This window comes from Toxorhynchites rutilus, chromosome 3 (assembly GCF_029784135.1).
Source record: "Toxorhynchites rutilus septentrionalis strain SRP chromosome 3, ASM2978413v1, whole genome shotgun sequence".
NCBI lineage: Eukaryota > Metazoa > Arthropoda > Insecta > Diptera > Culicidae > Toxorhynchites > Toxorhynchites rutilus.
This window is the reverse complement of record NC_073746.1, coordinates 277,543,604-277,566,041: the sequence shown is the minus strand read 5'-3', so window position 1 is coordinate 277,566,041 and position 22,438 is coordinate 277,543,604. Positions and strand designations below refer to the sequence as shown.

Here is a 22,438-nt window from a genome sequence, read left to right as displayed (position 1 = left end):
CGAATAGTGGAACCTGGGATGGGTTTCGTTTGAGCGCGAACCGCGCTGTCATAGATCAAACGAGAAAGGAAGTTATACTCCTCCAATGGAGGCAAACCATCTCTGGAATTGATGGCTAGAGCAATCGCGTCCGCATATTTTTTCCAGTCAATGTGTCTTGTGAGGTCATATGCCATGTTTATAGATTCAGAAGAATTCGACCCAATGGTGATGGAAATTTTGATTGGCAAGTGATCACTACCGTTGGGGTTCTGGATTACATTCCACTTGCAATCTAACGATAGTGAATTCGAGCAAAGCGAGAGGTCAAGAGCACTAGGGTTAGCAGGAGGTTTAGGTACACGTGTTGTTTCCCCAGTGTTCAAAATGGTCATATTGAAGCTGTTACAAAGGTCATATATCAACAATGAACGATTGTCGTCGTGCTGTTCCCCCCAGGCAGTTCCGTGAGAGTTGAAGTCTCCCAAGATCAATCGTGGCTCAGGAAGGAGTGAGCACATGTCAACAAGTTGCTTGCGGCTAACCGCAGCTCTCGGAGGCCAATACAAGCAGACAATACAGAGGTCTTTGCCTCTGATGTTTGCATGACAAGCAACAGCTTCGATCCGTCCAATAGTTGGAAGGTCAATTCTAAAAAATGAGTGGCACTTATTGATCCCCAAAAGCACCCCTCCGTATCTATCATCACGGTCCAAGCGTATAATATTAAAATCGTGGAAAGAGATATCATCTCGCGAAGAAAGCCAAGTTTCGGACAGAGCAAAAACATCACAATTGAAGTTATGAATTAAAAATTTGAATGTATCCAATTTAGGGATAAGACTACGACAATTCCACTGTAAAACAGTGATATCTCCGACCTCTCTATTTGAATTAGACATCAAGAGAGATAATCATTGCAAGGAGGGGCCATGTTTGCATCAATTGTTGCAAAATTGTCTTTAATACTGGAAGCATTGAGATGACAATGGTTCTGATGGAGTCGGAAACATTAAAACACTTGAAGATTTGATCCAAAAGGTCAGACAACTTTATAAATCCCGATTGGGAAGTTGAACTGGACGGAAAAATAGGGACAGTTGGGGTTTTTGATGTCCCCTCGAGTGCTGGGTCGTTCGAAGATGAAATATTCCCACGGAAGCCAGGAGAAACCTGATTTTGCTTGTCCGCTGCACTCGATTTTTTAGGCAAGCTAACAGAGGATATAACCGTGGGGACTTGTTCTTGAACTTTGGGAGTGGTCACATTTTTGCGCCGGGGATTCCCTTTGAAAATAAACGGTGTGCCCTCGCTAGCTGTGTCCGCTTCCATTTCATCAACTGGCAACGCGGAAAAGGTATTGTGTGTTGAGATTGGTTGTTGTTGTTGAGCCAGTGGAGAAGCGCCCTTTAAAATTTCCGCAAAAGTGCGTTTCGAGCGTTCCTTTAAAGAGCGCTTCTGCTTCTCCCAGCGACTCTTGTAAGTTTCACAAGCTGAGAGCACGTGTGGGGATCCTCCGCAATATGGACACTTATGCTCAGTCGCACTGCAGGATTTCCCCACATGTTGCTCTCCGCAAGTGGCACAGCGCTCCTTGTTGGCACAATAATCTGCTGTGTGACCAACTGACTTGCATTTGTTGCAAGTCATGGGCTTTGGCACGAAGAGTCGCAGTGGTAGCCTCAATTTGTCTACCATAACGTAGTCAGGGAGGGCGGAACCAGCAAAAGTTACTCGAAACGAGTCGGACGGCGTGAATTTTGTTTTTCCCTCTTCCTGGGACACTTTTCCTAACTGTTGGCAGTCCAAAATTTTAACTATCGACCGAGGAAGCTTTTTAAATCTGCCATCTCCCTTTTTTATAAATTCGCTCGTCAGACCCGTTTCTGTAATCACCCCCGAAATTTCTACGTTATGGCAGGGCACATAGGCGCGATATTCTAGGATGAATCTATTGTCGACAACAATTTCGTTAGCTTGCTTCCGATCAGCCACGACAACACGCAGTTTGTTCGGTCTAACCTTTCTCATTTCGACCACGGAGGAATAATTTTTTGTCAGATCTTTCATAATCTGAATGACGTTCAGCGATTTCCCGTTGGGTTTGGGCCGGAAGAAAACAACCCATGGACCAGTTCCAGGTGCATCCTCTGGATAAACCTTGACACGGGGAGAGGACAAAACAGAAGAAGAAGACGAGGACGAGGTTTGGGCGGGAACGGGGACGGTAGAGGGGGGAGATGAGGTGGATGGTTGGATGGATGGATCAGGAGCAACAGATGAGGAATGCGGGGTCGATGGTTGAGTTAAAACGGGGGGGTTCGGGGGATGAGTGGCGAGGTTTGTGGATTTCTTAGAGGGGGGCTTTTTAATCGACGACTCTTCTGTATCACACGGAACGCGCTTAAGCGACTTTCCGGCACCTTTTTGTGCAACGGAAAGGGAGTCATCGAAGGAGATCTCCATATTAAAAGATCCCCCACCTTCATCCATCATTTATGTGGCTGATAATTGCAATAGTTTGAATGATTCCTATAACCTAATAAAAAAAAACAAAGAAAAACAAAAAATAATAAAACTACTTGCTAACGCACACCAGTGCGATGATTGCGGTAACGGCTGCTGCTCGATCGGATGATTGCAGACGCCGCTGCGATTGTGCACTTTTCAGTCCGGTGCTCGTTCTCACGTTCTCACTCACAGCGATTCACACGAGATGCACTAGCACAATTGAACTTAGCGATCGGCTGATCGCGTGTTGGGCGCTCGGCACAAATGAAATGGTGTATCACACCACTAAGCGCGTTCTTCCACACTGATATTGTGTGCGTGCGACTGACCACCGTGTCCGACTCCAATTTGCGATGGCGATGAATTGGCGAGAAATGAAAGTCAGCCACTTTGGCAGGCCTTGTTGCGGCTTCTCCACTCGCTGATTGCGAGGTTGAACACAATGTCCACAAGACCACGGTAAACGCGTGATAATAAAAACACCAGGGCGAGTAAGGTTAATAACAGCTTACGGCACTCGATCACGATTACGGGAACGCGAAAGTAAACGACTGATTGCTTGCGCTGTCCAGACTTGAATGTAGATTGGCCATTTGAACTTTATTGTTGTGTTCAGGCGCGAAATATTTAAAAACCAAAAATTTTCATAACTATAGAACCAGATGGAAAAACTCTCACTCCTTAACAAAATTAACGTCAATTTCACATGAATTACAATAAGTTTCTAATTCCTAGGTCATCTTCAGTTCTCGATCAGTTCAAATAACCCCATCGGGGTGGTTTTGACCAAGTTGCGCCATGTTATAGTGTGTATCTCGTTCTACGCAGAAGATACTGCTCGTTCAAGCTCTTCAAATCACTCATACTGCTTGTAAGCTGTTTCTACTATTAGTACGATCACCATAAGTTATTAATTTGTTATTAATAGTTAAAATAAAATATTCGGGAAAAGAGCCGCTGAAAAACTTAGAATTTCTGAATTTTTTTCTATTTCATGAATAACCAAAACAACATTCTCATTAATGTTTTTTTGGGGAAAGAGCGGTTCCGGACTTCACCACTTTAAGACTTTTGGAATACTTCTGTGGTTTCTTGATTACAACATTAATCACTGCTTATGCTGCTGCGTAGCGGTTGATCAATGGTGATACAATAGACTGGGTATACTTTCTGTTCCAGATTCATACGTTAAGCTGTTTTCCTGCACCTTTTTTTCGCTTAAAAAAGGATAGCTAATTGTTATTCATACTACTGTTCGATATGAATTATACACTCATTTTATCGAAAACTAAAAAAAAAAATGGGCATTCAGCCCAACGAATTATTATTCCTATTCCACATTTCGAAATGAGCTCCTCTCCAAAAACATTGATTTTTAGATTACTCCTTCAAATGTCTGATGAACCATATGTTCAAAACTTTGATATTTCTTTCTGTGCAAGTGACAGGGAACACGAGCAATTAGTTCCACGTGAATGGTTATTGAATTGCCTGCAGGCTAGTGGGTGAAAATTATATGAGGCCCCTCGCATTTAGGTGCTCCGAAAAAGTATTAGAATTGAAGGAAGAGCCCATGTTTTGTAGTCGCAAGGTTGCAAAAAAAAGTAAATGTCGATCAAACGAGAATTTACGGCTCAAATAATTATACTGTGAATAGTTTACTTCCTGATCCATAGCCTACTTTTCACGATGTCTGAGTTTTACTGAGATATGAAAACATGTTATGTTTAAGGCGACTAAACAAATCATAGTTTGATTAAGTTTAAATTGAAGTATGTACATGAGTGGGTATTTCACTCCTTGGAACGAATGATTAGCAAGGTCTTAGATATACATCACTATACACTATACACTACATATATCAGACATTCCATGCCAAACCGATATATTGGTTTTCAGATTTTCGTGAAAATTGGTAGTTTTGTTCTTTATCGCAAAACATTTGTCCCGTATTTTTTTTTTTCATTAGAGTGACCATTTCCATTTAGGGTTGTCCGAAAAATCAACTTTTTCCTCTATTTTGCAAAAATGACTTTTTTCAAAACATTCAAAATTTTTGAACTTTTATTTTATATATATTTTTTACCGATTCAGATGATCGACATATCAAATGAAAGTCAATCACCTGGTCTTTTTTGAAAAAAAAAAAACTATACCTGCAGAAAATTTGAATGCTACTCTCGTTATTATTGATTGTATTCGTTTTTTATTGTTTTCATAGTCTCGAGACAGGGGGTTGGTGCAGGCCCTGCAAGCCATCCGTGAAAATAAAACGCACAGGAAAATTCACAAAGAAATTCGAGACAGGACAATCGGACTAGACCCACGCAAAGAACACGGACTAGAGATTGGAAACTCGGAACATGGAACTGCAATACTCTCAATTTTCTTGCGAGTATCCGAATTCTTTCGGAAATATTGAGAGGCCGCAATTTCAACATCGTAGCGTTGCTGGAGGTGCGATTCGATGGTGCGATCGTTGCAAGGTGGGTATACCATCTACCAGAACTGCGGCAACACACACGAGCTGGGTACAGCTTTCATTGTGAGGGGGGAGATGCAAAAACGGGTGATTGGCTGGTGGCCGATCAATGAAAGAATGTGCAGATTGAGGATGCGAGGCCACTTCTTCAATATCAGCATTATCAACGTCCACAGCCCCCATCTGGTTAGCACCGATGACAATAAACCGTACCAACGGTACCACCTACAGGAGCCGAACGTTGCTGCAACATACTTGCAGCATCTTGAAGCTGCATTACCGGGGGTTGACGAACTGGATGCTGCTCCCCTCGATGAATGCTGGAACACGTTGTAAGCGGCAATAAGCAGCTCAGCAGAGACCGTCATTGGGTATGAACAACGAGGACAACGGAATGAATGGTTTGACGACGAGTGCCGAGCGCTCTTGAATGAGAAGGAAGCAGCACGCGCAGCCATGCTGCAACGAGCGACTCGACAAAACGTGGAACGATACAGACTGAAGCGAAGGCAGCAAACACATCTCTTTCGGGAAAAAAGCGCCGCCTGGAAGAGAAAGAGTGTGAGGAGATGGAGCTGCTTTATCGTTCTCGAGAATCGCGGAAGTTCTTCAAGAAACTAAACGCCTCGCACAAAGCCGCGGGCCGAAATATGCAGAAACAAGGAAGGTGGCATCTTGACGAAAGAACGCGAGGTGATCGAATGGTGGAGGCAGCACTACGATGAACACCTGAACAGCGCGCAGACAAGAGACCAAGACGGCGTTGAGGAGGACTACACCGGTGCAATGAACAACGACGATGTACCACCCCGATGAAGGAGGATGTTAAGGAGGCCATTAATCAGCTCAAGAACCACAAAGCAGCTGGCAAGGATGGCCTCATAGCGGAACTCTTCAAGGGAGGTTCGGGAAAACTTGTGGAGTGTATGCACCGGTTGATAGTCAGGATCTGGGACACAGAACAGCTACCGGAGGAGTAGAAGAACGGAGTAATCTGCCTCATCTATAAAAAAGGCGACAAGCTGGATTGTGGGAACTATCGTGCTATCACAATCCTGAATGGTGCCTACAAAATTCTGTCTCAGATACTCTTCAGCCGTCTATCGCCAATAGTAAGTAGATTTGTGGGAAGTTATCAGGATTCATGCCCGGTTGCTCGACGACGGACCAGATTTTCACACTGCGGCAGATCCTCCAAAAATGCCGTAAGTATCACGTCTCTACGCACCACATCTTTGTTGACTTCAAGGCCGCATATGATACAATCGACCAATGACAGCTATGGAGGATCATGGACGAACACGGCTTTCCCCGAAAGCTGACAAGACTAATTCAGGCAACGATGAATGGTGTGCGGTGCAGTGGGCGGATCTCAGGCGAGCTGTCGGAATCATTTGAGACTCACAGGGGACTTCGACAAGGCCTCTCCTGTCTAGTCTTCAACGTGGCGCTGGAAGGTGTTATGCGGAGAGTGGGCTTCAACATGCTGGCACGATTTTCAACAAGTCTAGTCAGTTTATCTGCTTCGCCGACGACGTGGACATAATCGGAAAAACACATGCGACGGTAGCCGACTTGTATACCGGACTGAAACACGAAGCAGGGCAAATTGGGCTTGGGATCAATGCGTTTAAGACTAAATACATGCTAGCAGGAGGGACTGATCGCAACAGAGTTCTTCTTGGTAACAGTGTTATGATCGACGGCGACGCGATATATCGGTTATTTCAAAAGATAGAAAAAAAACTGTGTTCCACAAATATGACTCAAATAACAACATTGTCGAACTATGTTCATCTCTATCTACAAAACTAAGAAAGTTATATTTTTTATTTCATCGACAATTTTGGTCACCCAATTTTGAATACATAAAAATGAGCGCTCTATCATATGTAACAACTCGAAGATAGTTTTTGTCTAGAAAATAACTGTCGAGCTCTAAATGCTAATTTCCACTTAAATGCATCTCCTGGACCATTGTGCAATGGATGTATGAGAAAAAAGTAACCTTCAAATTATTGAACGGGACTTTCTTAAAAATGTTGACACCCACGTAAATAAACTATGCAACATTTCAGCTCAATCGGATTTCATCTACAAGTGTCGCACAGCTGTCAAAGTTTGAGTTTTTTGAAAACCGAAAAATCAGCCAAATTGTGGTTTTTAACGAAACGTGGAGATCTACTGTCATCTCGAATTTTTGTTGTTGTCAAAAATCGACTCTCTGGGTCATTTTACGGGAAGTGAGTCAAGACGAATGATCATTCCAATTTTTCATATGTGACTTCTTGCGAAATGTAAAGTACCCTATGCAAAATATTAGCTCAAACGGACTTCATTTACTAATGTCACAGTCGTCAAAATTCCGTTTGAAAAGCAGAATTTTGAAAAAAATAAATATATAGTGTAATATTTTTACAAAAAGACTTACTCATTGGTTTCAATTTTTTATATCGATCACCTCAATCGGTCCAGTAGTTCAAAAGTTATGATTAAAAAAAGTCATTCTTGAAAAAAGAGAAAAACTTGATTTTTCGAACCATTGGTTGATTTTGAAAAATCACAATTCAAAAAAGAAAAGAAACGCCTCTCTGATTTTTGGATATGTTATGTACAACGAAACCCTCAGCTCTCAAGAAAAAAATTATAGCGCCCTCTATCTTTAACCGATTGAATTGAAAAACAAATACAACCAATAATTACGAAAACTAAATTCGCAAGTGTATTATTTTTGTAATCCGATCTTCTGAATCGGTCGAGTAGTTCAAAAGTTATGAATTTTTAAATAAAGTCAGTTTAAAAAAAATGGAAAAAACATTTTTTTGGACCACCCTATAATGGAAAGTGGCACCCTAATGAAAAAATTAAAAATTTGGGTCTAATATTTTGCCATAAGCGACAAATCTACCACTACTACGAAAATCTGTAAACCACTATATCGGTTAGGCTTGGAATGGCTGATATTCTACATTCGGGTAGATGGAAATCGGGTAAATATTATGAAATCGGTGGAAATGTTTCTTTTCCTTGGAACTGATTTTAGGAAAATGGGTATATCATAGTCGTTTCCCAGCGGATCTTGACTCTTCGGCCAGCACTGAACTGTTCATCAATTTTAGTATCTCGAAACTATGTAAATATAATACTAAGAAAACAGGCAAGCAATGGAAAAATGCAGCTTTTAACATACTCAGCGGGAATCCAGAACATCTCCGGTGTCAGATAATTATCTTGGAATAATATATTAGATGAATTTCCCCGTCAAATGCAATCAGAGGTTCGATGGGTTCATCTTACTATAAGTTATGACCATTTGAGCATAACATATTTTCAGAATAATAAATCGGAGGGAATACCTTAGAATTCCAGAAATACATTCGGTGATTTGAAATAGTTCAAAAAAGGAGCAAAAGGGTTAGAACATGGAATTAATGATTCAACTTCCGTCAACTCTTGCGTCAACCATTTGTTTTAGAATAAAGAGACACACATTTGAACGTATTCGATATTCTCTATATCCTCTCGTATAGTGAAGTTTTTATTTTCGGATACTAGAATATATGCATGTTATACGTAGACTAACCCAATAAATGCGAGCCCTTCCCCTAATGACCCTGTATCTGATGCTGCTAAACGGTTCCAGTCAATTGTTCAGCGTATATTGCAACGAACTTGATTTGGTCGGCAAATGAAATTACTTTCGGTGTGGTACACACGACATACGATGCGCTGATCCATAACACCGGACTGTTTCGTCCACCAAGCCTCAGTAGTGAGTCTACGCGCGTTCGGTGCAGTTGCCGCATATCCCACGCATCCGAGAAGCGGTTCGAATGGGATAGATATAATTTTTGTCGCTCTCGCCAGCAATCAAAACGGAGATCCTAGCGGATGGAAACGTAAAATCGATAACACCTACATTCCCTGTTTGTGGTGCGACTGTGTGCGTTTCGTATCCTTTTCGGCGGCTATTCGTCCCCTCGGAGCTGGGCTCTGCAGGCAAAATTTTGTGTGAATGAAAAACATCTGATCTGGAGTTGCTGTTGATCAGCAGTTATCAGCGTGTTGCTGGAATAAGGCTGTGTGCTAGCTGTTACCGATTTGTACTTCCTGGTTGATTGATGCAGAAAAGAGGCTACTTTTGGGTAAACTGTTTAAGGGAAAGCGAACCAACGAGGTTGTGAAGTGCAATCCACCCGATTGTTGTGAAACAAACAAATAAAAATGGGAGTGAATGATACCGGAAATGAGAGCGAGCTTACATCATCGACATCCAAGATGAATCTGGAGATGCTGCAGAAGATTTTCCTGAAAATCGAACCCGATGTGATTATCGACTCGTATGAAGTGAGTGAATTGCCAATAATATGAGAATTAAATTTCATTTTATGTATCGTTCAAATGAATGTTCGAATAACATATACGGTGCATAATGCAACAAAAAACTGGGTTCTTCTTTTCGGTACCCATGCCATAATTATTTTCAGTTATAATTGTTAGTCTAACACAGTCTAACACAGTCTAACAGTCTAATAACATTTGATTCTTCAGGGTAGAGTATGTTATATAAATTTTATTAATGTGCAAAACAACTGCATTATTTATGTGAATTTCGTTTATCGTTATCGTTTATCATTAAAAGAAATTCACTGATTTTTTATGTTAATATTCTTGAAACATCTGTACCAAAGCATTTATTCTCAATGTAGAGCATAAGTCATAGACAACAATGTGATCCCCCCTTGTTTGTTATTAATATTTGTTCAATGGATGTACTATTTTAAACTATAAACTTCGCCTTCGCCTGTCTCATGTCAGGGATTTGTTGTCTGAAGAAGATTCTTCACTAAGTATTCGCCTGCAAATGTTAGATGGCGATGCAAACGGCCATTACTTACGCATATGGTGCGTTTTTCTTGTTTATGATTTTTGTTTGTCATTTGCTTTTTTCTATCAAAATTTCGTCGATAAGCATGCCATTTTTTGTGTATTAAACAAAAATATCCAATACAAATTATCAGTCGTTTCATACAACCACAAAATGGGGGATTTTGTGCTTGTACTTATCTGCGGAGAAATTGATTCTTTGCTATAAAATAAGAAAATTCGCTTTCGATCCGCTGGATGGAGGCTCACGGCATGCACTCAGCAAATGTTAATAAAGTTTGAAAGAGACAAGTTCCATGCAAGGTACAGAGAAAACTGGTATACACTCTGTCCAACTTTTATAAGACCACCTCGAATATTTATTGTTGCTGTTAGTATTTCAAAAAGATACTTCCATACATTGTTGAATGCTTAGAATAAAGTATATTTAACATCAATTACGTTCAAAGTTTGTTCATTTATTGGGATTAAATATGATAATTTCAGCTGTTCAGTTTCTATAAGACCACCTCCAAATTCACAAGCATTATCAATGAAAAATACAAAACAATCAGCAGATTTACATTTCAATAATTGGTAACTTTGCCGTTTCGGTTAATAACCTGGAAAAATCATGTTGGCATACTATTTACCAAATTCTGGAGAACGGATTTCTCGATATTTTCCCATGCCTCCGAAATTGCGGCCTTTAGTTCATCAACCGTGGTGTATTGCTTTCCCTCAGCGTAAATTCTGCGTACTAGGATTCCCCAAAGATTTCCAACAGAATTTAGGTCTGCCGGCCATTCCAATAAATCAAGTTTTTGGTCCTTAATCCATTGCTTCCTTGCTAGTATGAATAGCGGCATTGTCTTGTTGTAATGTGATTTTTTTGCGACGATATCTACGCAAAAACTGTAGGGGAGATGATTCCAGAACATGTATGTAATCCGTGCTATTCATTTTGAAGGATGTGTTTCTCCTTCCGTAAATACGCCAGTACCCGTTGAAACCATCAGGATCATCAAAATGGAACTTCTTTTCGTCACTGAAAATAACCTAGCAAAGTAAAAAGTAAAAAAAAATAATTGTAGAACTTTTCGTTATGGTATATGTATAGCAAAATGTACTCTTTTGAAAACGTTCTTTGTCATGACATACCATGCCCCACTATTGATTCATGTGAGCTTTGGCAAAACTCAGACGTCTTTCGATGTGAGATGATTCCCGTATCTTTGAGGATTCGTCAAATAGTTGAGAACTACTTGATGGGATGATCCAATCCGACGAGCAATTTTTCTAATTCCAACATTTTCTTGGTGAAATGCATCGGTTTGTCTTTTTTCTCTATCCGTGAGCACTTTTCCTTTCGGCATTTTCCAGATTTATTAATCAAACTTACTAAAAACAACGGAAAATGCAACTGGTCTTATAGAAACTTGACACTTGAAAAATAATAAAACATTTGTTTATGCTCAACGCTTGCACACACACATATGATGTGTGTGTTATAGGAAATGTATGATAACTACCAGTACAAGTTCACTAGAATATTAATTGAAGCGTTGTTTCTTTACAATGACACAAAATAGCAAGATCGTCACCTGGTCTTATAGAAGTTGGACAGAGTGTATATATTGGGTTGGGGAAAAAGAAATGTATGGCAACACTTAAACATATTTTGTGTTGTACTTATCGCATCGGGTCATACTATACGACTATTTAAAGACGACAATCTGTGCTACAAGTGTAGTTTTGACAGTGTTGTAATTGTCCTTTTCAGTCTCAAGTTATAGCGCGTTAAAGATGGGGTCCACCAAGCAAGAAATTCGTCATATTTTACGTTTTTACTACCTGCGAAGTAAAACTGCGACGAAGGCAGCCGAAAAAAATCGTGTAGTTTATGGACCCGATACTGTAACGATTCGCACAGCACAGCGTTGGTTTGATCGATTTCGTTCTGGTGTAGTGGCTGTCGAAGATACACCCCGTACTGGTAGGCCAATCGTCGTGGAAACCGATAAAATCGTTGAAATCATCCAAGTAGACCGGCATGTGAGCACTCGCTCGATTGGCCAGGAACTGGGTATATACTATAAAACCGTTGGGAACCAGATTTGATTCCAAAAAAGCTGGATATATGGGTGCCACACGAGTAGACGCAAAAAAATCTTTTAGACCGAATCAACGCCTGCGATGCACTGCTGAAACGGAATGAAGTCGATCCATTTTTGAAGAAGATGATAATTAGTGATGAAAAGTGGATCACGTACGACAACATAAAGCGAAAAAAGTCGTGGTCGAAGCGCGGTGAGCTGGCCCAAACCATCGCCAAGCCCGGATTGGCGGCCAGTAAGGTTTTGTTGCATGTTTGGTGGGATTGGAAGGGAATCATCCACTATGAGCTGCTCAACTATGGCCAGACCCTCAACTCGATTCTCTACTGTGAGCAGCTTGACCGTTTGAAGCAGGCGATTGACCAGAAGCGGCCAGAAATGATCAATAGGAACGGTGTTGTTTTCCACCAGGACAACGCTCGGCCCCACACATCTTTGATGACCCGCCAGAAGCTACGGGAGCTCAGATGTGATGTCCTATTGCACCCACCGTATAGTCCGGACCTGGCTCCAAGTGATTATCATCTCTTCCGGTCCATGCAAAATGCTCTTGGTGATACTCAAAAGATCGCATATTTGACTTAAATTGGATAAAGCGTCAAATTTCGATTACAAATACGACATTTCTTTTTCCCCAACCCTATATATACAGCCATTCCATGCCAAACCGATATAGTGGTTCTCAGATTTTCGTGAAAGGTGGTAGTTTTGTTCTTTATCGCTAAACATTAGACCCGTATTTTTTTTTTCAGTGGGGTGTGGCCAGGTGATTGACTTTAATTTGATATGTCGATCATCCGAATCAGTAGTTCAAAAGTTATGAATTTTTGAAAAAAGTCATTTTTCAAAAAAGAGGAAAAAGTTGATTTTTCGGAAATCAATGGAAATGGTCACCCTTCTGAAAAAAACAAAAAAAAACGGGTCTAATGTTTTGCGATAAAGAACAAAACTACCACTTTTCACTAAAATCTGAGAACCACTAGGGTAGAAGTAGGGTAGGGCGGGGCTAGTTGGTCATTTTTGAATACATTTGGTTATAACTTTGTAATAGTTTTGCGTTAGAATGTTATGTACCACAATGAAGCTTACTTTTTACCCTTTCAATGAAAAATAACCAGAGAATCAATTATTTGACATTTTTCTTTTATTTAACGTCTTTGTATTTCAGAATAAATTGACCAACTAATCCCACACACGGGGTAAATTGGTCAATAATAGGCATGTTAATTTTGAGCAAATAATAAGCGTTTTTCCATTAGAAGTTTCCTTCATTATGTATAAATTAACTAAATCAAAACAAAAACAGGTAACTAATATCATGTAGCAGGTAATAAAACAAATTAATGAAAATTTCAAATTATCATAGTTGAAAATTAGTCAGACAATCTTTTCTAGCGATTTTGTCTCTCTTCCACTTTGTGGCGAACCAGAGATGCCAGGTTTGAAGACATGTCTTCATTTTAAAGACATTTGATTTTGTGAAGACATTTGATTTTGTGAAGACATTTGATTTTGTGAAGACACTTTGAAGACATTATGAAATATATGAAGAAATTTCAGTATGATAGCGTACGTGAGTTTTTAAAAAAAAATATTTCCATGAGATTCTAACTATTGACCGACAATATCGTCAAAAAAGTAGGGCTTTAGTCTCAGCGATCGAAGCGGTCCGAATACATATTCTCTCTAGAGGACATTAGATCTTTTGCGCTCGAAAATTCGAATGATTTTGACATTAAAATTCTATTATTTTGGTCCTACTATACAATAGATTAACCTAGATCTTTCAAACGACCACTTCACAAATCTAAGGTCTTCCGGTTACATGTCTTTTCTACAATTAGTTTCATGAATATGGTTTGAGTTACAACCAAAATTTCAAAGCTGAAATAAACGAATAGAGTTATCACAGTTCCGTTTTTGTGTGAAGAACTTTCCTCCGATATTATGAAGAATACATTTTCTCGTATCATGTCAAGATTTTTGAAAAAAATCACCTGGCACCCTTGCGATGCACAACCCCTTGCATTCTTGCTTGCATTTGTTTTGATGACTTTTGTACCGTTCGCCCCAAAGTATATAGAAATAGCGTCCAAGTATGCTACATTACTCAATGCATTTTTGTGAGTTCTGATATTCAATGTGAGCGTTCAATATATTTAATGAAAATTTTACAACAAAAAATATAAATATGACAATTATATTGCAAGTGGTTTGTGTGGTATTTGTCTCGTTTCAAATACACTGAGTTTAGCAGTAAAACATATGCCTTCTATATTTGTTTATAGCTTGCGTAATGAAACACAGCATACCTGAACATTTTATAAGCGTTGCTCTCAAACGATCAATTTGTGTGACCAACCTCTATATATAAAAAAGAATATTCATGAAAATTCAACAAAAATAATTTTAAAAGCGGATTTCATTAACACTTAAAGCTAATACGTACAATAAAGCTTAGTTTTACGTTTGAGCCGATTTTTTTCATGGTTATTAACCAGTTTCAGAATACATTTTATAATGCGCAAACCGTGAATGATTTGTGGCGAAATCGGAACCATGTCCGTATATTTTAACCTACTTAGTAAAAAGTTTTTCCGATTTGCTTATTTTTTTGTATCAGCAATTCGCTTTTTTTCAACCATAGATCGCTAATTTTCGGACGCTCAGATTCCAAGATATCGTCACTGACCAACTTACCCATATGACCAACTAGCCCTACCCTACCTATCATCGCAATAGTACCTATTATGGTAATACGAGTGAGTTTTTTATTAGTTTAGAAAACATATCTTATTTTTAAAGGCTATAATATGATTTTTAAACATGAGAAATCTCTGCTTTTTTTATGCTGTGAAGTGGCTATTTTGATGCAAACACAGTGTAGACGCATACATTACAACCTTCTTGATGTTGTGATTCGACCAATTTATACGATTTTATCGAAATAAACACGTATTTTTGTATTACCATAATTGATACAATTTTACATCTACGTGCCAATTATCGCAATATCGCAAGCTGCCTCGTTCCTATTATGGTTGTATGAAATCGCTGGAAATCTGAAAAGCAAATCTTCTATGTCCCTATTGTGGATGTACGTTGTTATGTTATGGTTGTTATGCTATCATAGTTGTACCTCACGTTTTTACGATGTGTAATTGCATATCATAGGGCGCTTTTAAACGCTCAGTAGTGTTGTGAAATAACACTATGCGTGTCCGACCGAAGCATATTTGTTTGTTCCACTCTGTTGAAAATTAAATCTTAGGTGAATGTGTTACATCCTTTGTTCAGTTCCTGAAGAGGAGCGAAAACTGTATCACAGCTCTCACGTCTTTGTGATTCTCCTGTCAGCTAGCAGAGCGGCCCAACAACGAGGAGCAGGCAGTTATTTTACAACCGAGAAGCACATAACAGTCTAATCTAGAGATGAAACGGATATTCGGTATCCTGCCTATCCGTCAATATTTGGTATCCGGCCGGATACCGGATATTAAAAAAAACAATAATTTCTCATAACAGAAGATAGATCATAACCGGAACTTGTAATGTTTGTTAATTATTTTTTTGATTTGCAGTTAATTAAGTGTACCCTTATCATCCCGGAAGTTCTTATTTTTTTTAATTTTGAATACATGTTCTTTGCATATTAAAATAAAGTGGCACAAAATCTGACTGGAAGGCCATGGTTATCGTAAGAGAAAGTCAATTAAGAAAATCGATCAAAGCAAAAGCAAAAATTGCAGAAAAAAAAAAAAAAAAAAATGAGTCTTATACAGAATTTATTGGAATTTTCAAAACTGCTTTCCGATTTGGGAATAAGCGCGTTATTGAAAAAGTATTCATTAGAAAAAGGGATTTTTTTCATTCTATCGAAACTCCTGTAGTAAAATGACCTACAGGAGCGTTCTTGGAATCAAATGAATGCTGATTGATAAGGTTTATTGGATTTACCATTGACTTGGTTATTGAAACACTGTGTTAAACTACAAAATCTTTTTAGAAAAACTGAAAAAATGATTTTTTTTTCCAGTATTGTTCTCCACTACAAATACACACAAAAAGATAGAAGCATTCAAGTATTACATCTCAAAACTTGAAGCTTTAAAGAAGCTTTAAAATTATGTGTACCCCATCTTCATGCGTTGGTTTTCCATAAAGTTACAGCGTTTCTAAAATCACTTAAAAACTTCGACTTCGCGCTCCGTTTGCATAGTTTTTGTCGAGTGTAGAATCAACGACATAGTATTGCATACTAGGAATAAGATTTAGAAGCATAGTTTTATTTAAAAAATATTTAAAAAAAATATTATTGAAGTATTATTTGAATCCTATTAACACTTCTCCATGTGACACCGACTATTACCATAATAGGTACACTTATTACGAAACTCCAGGAACACTATCACCATAATGGGTACATCTTCTTCTTCTTCAATGGCACTAACGTTCCTAGAGGAACTTCGCCGTCTCAACGTAGTATTACTTGCGTCATTTTTATTAGTACTTAGTTAAGATTTCTATGCCAAATAACACGCCTTGAATGCATTCTGAGTGGCAAGCTCTAGAATACGCGTGATCACATTGCAAGTCGGAGGAAATTTCTTCGACGAAAAATTCCCCCAACCAGAACGGGAATCGAACCCGAACACCCGGCATGTTAGTTATGACGCTAACCACTCGGCCACGGGTGCACTTATAATGGGTACATGGAAGTGGCATTTTCAAACATTTTTTTTTTAAATTTAGTCAATTAATCATCAAAATATCGATGAGAGTCTGCAAAAACACAGTTCAAACTACTCGAGAAAGTATACTTTTGTATACTTTTGATCAAAAATAGAGTATTTGTTCGCCAATTTCTGCAAGTTGGTGACATATGTCCTCTATAATTGGTACACTTACCTTATATCAATTCGATTATTTTTGCTTTTAATACCAATACATTCTCTATGCAGAGAATTATTATAGGAAATGTAACGTTTTTTCCTCTCACCTTGCTATTTCTATTGGATTCTTTATGACAACGAATTTGAATCTGAAATATTTAAGGTAACCTAACCATGTACTGACAGGTTCGAAGAACAGATCGAACAAATATTTTAGGAATCCAATAGCTGAATATTTCCTTGTCAAATATATTTGATCAGTACACGTTGATCAAATATCTGTCAAAAACAGTCAAATATTTGGCTTCGGTCAAACAGTGTATGAGCACCCTTAGCATACACAACCTTTGATATAGATGTACTCACATTTTTCGAAACAGATGTACCTAGTACGTACTGACGCTGAACATTCCGGCCGATTTTTGGTAGAACCTGAAGAGAGTTCTCCTCACCATACTAGCGGATCGCTGTACGAACTGCTTTGATACTTAGGTTACCTTCTTTCGCTAATTTCCTCAGCGACAGTCCTCGTTCATTACCCTATTTGTGTACGATATCTTTGTGGCGTTTCGGTGAAACCAGTGTATACAAACGAACGCAGCCAATCATCCGTATGGAGAGCATCTCTCGGTTGAATGGTAGCGTTTTTCCAATGTGCTAATATTTTGTGTTGCGGTCTATAGTATGGTTTAACAAGTTCCAAACATCGCTCTGAAATAGTTACATGTTTCCATTTTCATATGTAAATACTGTTGTAGTATGTTTCCCACACGCCCTTTTGAGTTTTTTGTGATGGCCAGCAACTTTTGATTACCTTGGGGCCAACATACGAACAAGAAACGAGAAAATGTATGTATATCAAAGAAAAATTTAATGTTTATTTACCACAATATATTCTTTTGAGAATATAAACCAAATCCGAAATTGATCGAATCTTTTTGAATCAATATCCTTTAAGTGCGATTCACATACAACATCCACGTCACGTTCACGTTCCGTGCCGTCACGTTGCGTTAATCATTCTTCCAAGCAGTTCTTATACAAACATTCACATACACCGGCAACGGCAACTTCGACTTGCCGTTGCTGGTGTATGTGAATCAGCTGTGTCGCACCCACCATGTTTTTGGTGCCAACATCTCAAACATCAAAATTATTTGTTTTCTTTAAAACAGCGATCTGCGTTGACGGCATTGAGCTTCGTTTACTAGTTTAGGGGAGCGTTGAAGAGTAGCTGATTTTCAGTCAAAGTGAACGTTTTCAAAATTAAAATTATGAATGAAAATTAGCTTTTCCATATCAAATTAGTATTCTATTTAAATTAAAAACATTTTTGTTTGCAGGTGGGGAAAAAGTCTCATACGAAAATTGTTTATGAAGACAACTTTATATTATAATAAAAAAATTCAGCAACAATGTTGGAATTGTCTGGCCATATGGTTGAATGAAAGTCAGAAATACGTGTTTCTAATAATTAAATAACATAATGTGAAAATTTTCATTTAAATTTTAAATTTGAAAACCGGCTCCGTGTCTTCTAATCTGATAGAGATTACACTAACAAGTTTGGGACCCAAATTATGGCTCTAATTTGAAGTCGCGTCATCGCGAATTACCAATTTACCACCATCTGACATATCGTGATGTCGATGATGAACTTTTACAGCAGAGGGATCTCACTAGGCGGTGACAGTAGGAAGAGTGAGATAGCGATAATATTGCCATACACCTGATGTGAATGCTTCAATAGGAATTGCATGGAAGAATAATTGACGCAACGTGACGTGGATGTTGTATGTGAATCGTGCCTTTAAGTCTCACGAAATGTTGTGCCAAGATGATTCATGTATACCCTTTTTCTACCACAAGTGAACCGCATTTAAAATGTTATATATTACTATGCATAGCAAAAAAAAAAAGAAGTAGTATTTAGCATAATTAGGTACATGAATAAAACAATTTGATTAAATTTTATACAATTCAAAATTGTTGACGATATGATAATGTTATTTGCAAGAAACTCTGACAAAAAGTACAATATGGGTTATCTGATCCGTCGTGGTAGGTTTACTGTTAATAAAGGAAAAGAAAATGGAATTATATACGTCCCAATTGAACTGAACTGTAATTGAACACAATTATAAAGTGTGATTCAACCATAAAAATATGAACCGTTGATAGAAGGACAAACGAAGCTAACTCTTATTAGGACCATTTAATTATTTAATTATTTCTGTTTCCGGCACATCCGTATGTTTAGTGAAGTGGAACGAAGTTTTATTTATTCCTCGATAATTGCGTACGTGCTCCGGCAAGGATCTCACGGATCAGTGGAAGCCATGTAACCCTTCGCTCAACAAATAATACTATTGGGTGGCAACCATTGTTTTATGTTTTTTTTAGTGGTCACAAAAATTTTCTCGAGTTGGTGGTTTATTAAGTTTTAATTTTCACTTGACTGATTTTGTCGAATCGGTAAGTAATTTATCACTCTCAATTTTCATATATTGTTCATACATACAACGGTAGCGTTCATCAATTTTCATTTTTATGGCATTGTATAAAGTGGTGGAGGTTATCCGTTCCATTCCACGGAATGGGTTTATTATTCAGTCCGAGCGTGTTTCCAAATTGGTGTTCCAAGGTGTTTTCGCAGTGGGTGAGGGGCGATGCCCATCTGTCTTGGAACGTGTCACGCACGAGTGGCTCTTCCAAAGAACACCCGCTGCTTTTGATAATTATCAACATAGTTGTTATTTGGCTTGATTAGGAGTAATAAAAACATATCGCGTTAGCTCTATTTACACCAGTTTTAATAGTTTATAATTTAAGTTTAACCCTTTTTTCAGAACAAAGATACTAAATTTTAATGTGATTATGAATTGTTTTATTTTAATCCGTTCCATTCGCTTTATTCGGATATTAAAATGAATATTAAAATTAAAATTCGGGAATGTGGCTTATTCATTGAATTTGGCTTGAATCTTAAAAGTAAAAATTTCGGAAGGATGAAAGTAATACTTCTGTTTAGCGCTTGTTCTTCATCATAGGAGCGGCTGATAAAAGGTATTTTTTTTGCTGTTTGGTTTTTCAGTGTACTGTTTTCTACAGATTTCGGGTGATCCCTGCCATGTGCCAGAACGAAAGTTGTGTAGTTTTCATTGCCATTTCATTATGGAAAGACTTACAAACGAACAGATTCATTGAATTTTATTATCAAAATCAATGCAATCCAATGTGTCCTCTTTGTTTTATCGTAAAATTATCTCAGTGGTGAAGCACATTTTTGGTTGAATGGACACGTTAATAAACAAAATTGTCGCATTTGATCCGATGAGCAGCCGCGAGGAATACGAAAAATGTACTGTTTGGTGCGGTTTGTGGTTCGGAGGAATCATTGGCTCGTACTTCATTGAAGACGAAATGAGAACAAGATCGTTATCGTACTAAGTTTCCAACTATTTATTGCCCATAATACACGAGCTGAATTTGATCGACATGTGGCTTCAACAAGACGGTACCACGTGCCACACGGCAGACGAAACGAACCTATTGCGCAATGAGTTTGGTTAACAATTAATGTATTGCTTTGGACCAGTGTATTGATCGCAAACCAGACCTTGCAAACCATCCATGAAACCAACACGTATACGAAAATTTATGACAAAAGAATAAAAAGGTCAATCGCTATAAACCCAGGAACAAAACAGGGACTAGAGATTGGATCTGTCGGATATCAAATTGTTAGTCTCTCTATTTCCACACGAGCATTCTTTCAGAATTGGGAGATCGCCATTACCAAAGCGTAGCGTTGCAAAGGGTTGATGTACGTCTTTTGCGGCTTTGATAGTTATGATTTGGACGAATAAAAAAAAATAGCAGTGGAGTAAAGGATGAAATAATTTGCGCAGTTTTACGAAAAGCAACAATGTGATTTGGAGAACTAGTTCATGCTCTTTAAGAGTTGATTAATGTTACTTGTAGTCTACATACATGTCTAAAGTTGTGCTTCTTGATAACTTGGACAACTGTCAGTAACAACTGAACATTTAACACGCATCGCAACCGAAAAATATTTTGTTTTACGATGATGAGTTTACTCGAAAAGAACATTTGCGACGAAAAAGTAACTGAAGCATGTAGTATGTCCAGAGTTGTGCTATTGTTTTTAAATATAAAGTTTAAATATTTTTTTTCTCTCGTCATTACAGGAATCGAAGGGGGCCGATCGCGGTGACAACTACACGGCCGCTCTCTTTCGGCTGACCCTCAAAGGTCACACCCCATCGAGTGATGGCTCGAAGAAGCTACGGTGGGAGAAGACGGTGATATGCAAGCGCCTGCCGGACTGCAAGGTCAAGCGGGAGGCATTCAAAAGTGAAACGCTGTTCCGCAACGAGGTTGAGTTCTACAACACCATTATGCCCGAGTTCTTGGCCTTCCAGAAGCGTAAAAGTGGCAGCGGCAACGCATCGGAGATATTCACGGCTGTTCCCCAGTGCTATCTGGCCCAGGATGACCTGGTGATTCTGGAGGATTTACGCGTCCGACGATTCAGCATGCCAAATCGACAGCGGGGTCTCGGGATGGAGCAGATGAAGGTTACCCTGGTGGAGCTGGCCAAGTACCATGCGGTCAGTCTCGCGTACAGAGAACAGCACCCGACGGAGTTTAAGAAATTAATCTCGAAAATATCGGAGGGAATTTTCGCCAAAGCTAATACCGAGTGGTATAAAAACTATTACGGTATTTTGACTAAAAATGCGATTCAAATGGTGACGCAAACTGTTCCCGGAAAGGCAGAGTATGCAGATAAGCTGAAAGCGTTCGTGAAGAATTTCTTTGGAAATATGGTAGACCTTGTGAACAAGGATACGAAGTTGTCGGTTATTTGTCACGGAGATTGTTGGACGAACAATATACTCTACAAGTATGACGATAAAGGATCGATTTGTGAGGTATGTAAATGTAATGTTGAGTGAGGAGACAAAGCTAAAATTGGACCTCTTCTTCAGACCTATTTTGTAGATTTCCAAATGATCCGGTACGGATCCTTCGCGCTCGATCTGTCCTATATGATCTACTGCTGCACCGATGCTTCCTTGCGTAAGACCAATTTGCAGAATTGGTTGAAAATTTACCACCAGCAACTGGTAAAGTCGCTAAAACTTCTCGGCTCTCTCGAGGACCTATGTACGGATGAGGAAGATCTTTTGCAGCAGATCAAGGATGAGTTCAAGGAATGCGCTCGCTTCGGGCTAGGAACGGCTATGGATATGTTACCGATTAGTACTTGTTCGTCAGAGGAAGCGCCTGATCTGTACGTGAGTGCATCGGAGGGAGTTCCAGCACCTCCGGAGCTGAACGTCCCGACAAATGAGGATTGCCGACGGAAAATGACTGATATTGTGATGGAACTAGTCGACGGAGAGATGCTCTAGGCGCCAAGACGGTGCTTCCCACTGGTCCGAGCATAACTTATGACTTTTACTAGTTACTAGTGAGACTGTGTAGGCCGTTTGTTGTACTAAATAATTACTGAATCTATTTGTGATGGGGAAATAAAACTGAAACTGAAAGCATGTTTTGTT

At 39.0% G+C, this 22,438-nt stretch overlaps 1 protein-coding gene across 1 annotated transcript; it reads left to right on the top strand.

Annotated features, from left to right (window-relative positions):
- The first annotated feature begins 8,732 nt into the window (after positions 1–8,732).
- Positions 8,733–22,433, top strand: LOC129776235 (uncharacterized). The gene is made up of 3 exons (XM_055781765.1): positions 8,733–9,319; positions 21,059–21,805; positions 21,863–22,433. Exons 1-3 carry the CDS (start codon positions 9,197–9,199, stop codon positions 22,286–22,288), a joined length of 1,296 nt encoding a protein of 431 aa, XP_055637740.1. The 5' UTR covers positions 8,733–9,196; the 3' UTR covers positions 22,289–22,433.
- The last annotated feature ends 5 nt before the right edge of the window (positions 22,434–22,438 follow it).

What these genes read in the sequence shown, in the direction of transcription:
- LOC129776235 (XM_055781765.1), top strand. Translation starts at nt 9,197, where the DNA reads ATGGGAGTGAATGATACCGGAAATGAGAGCGAGCTTACATCATCGACA. An exon ending in TGATTATCGACTCGTATGAA is followed by an intron (nt 9,320 to 21,058) that starts GTGAGTGAATTG and finishes TCGTCATTACAG; the next exon opens with GAATCGAAGGGGGCCGATCG. An exon ending in ATAAAGGATCGATTTGTGAG is followed by an intron (nt 21,806 to 21,862) that starts GTATGTAAATGT and finishes CCTCTTCTTCAG; the next exon opens with ACCTATTTTGTAGATTTCCA.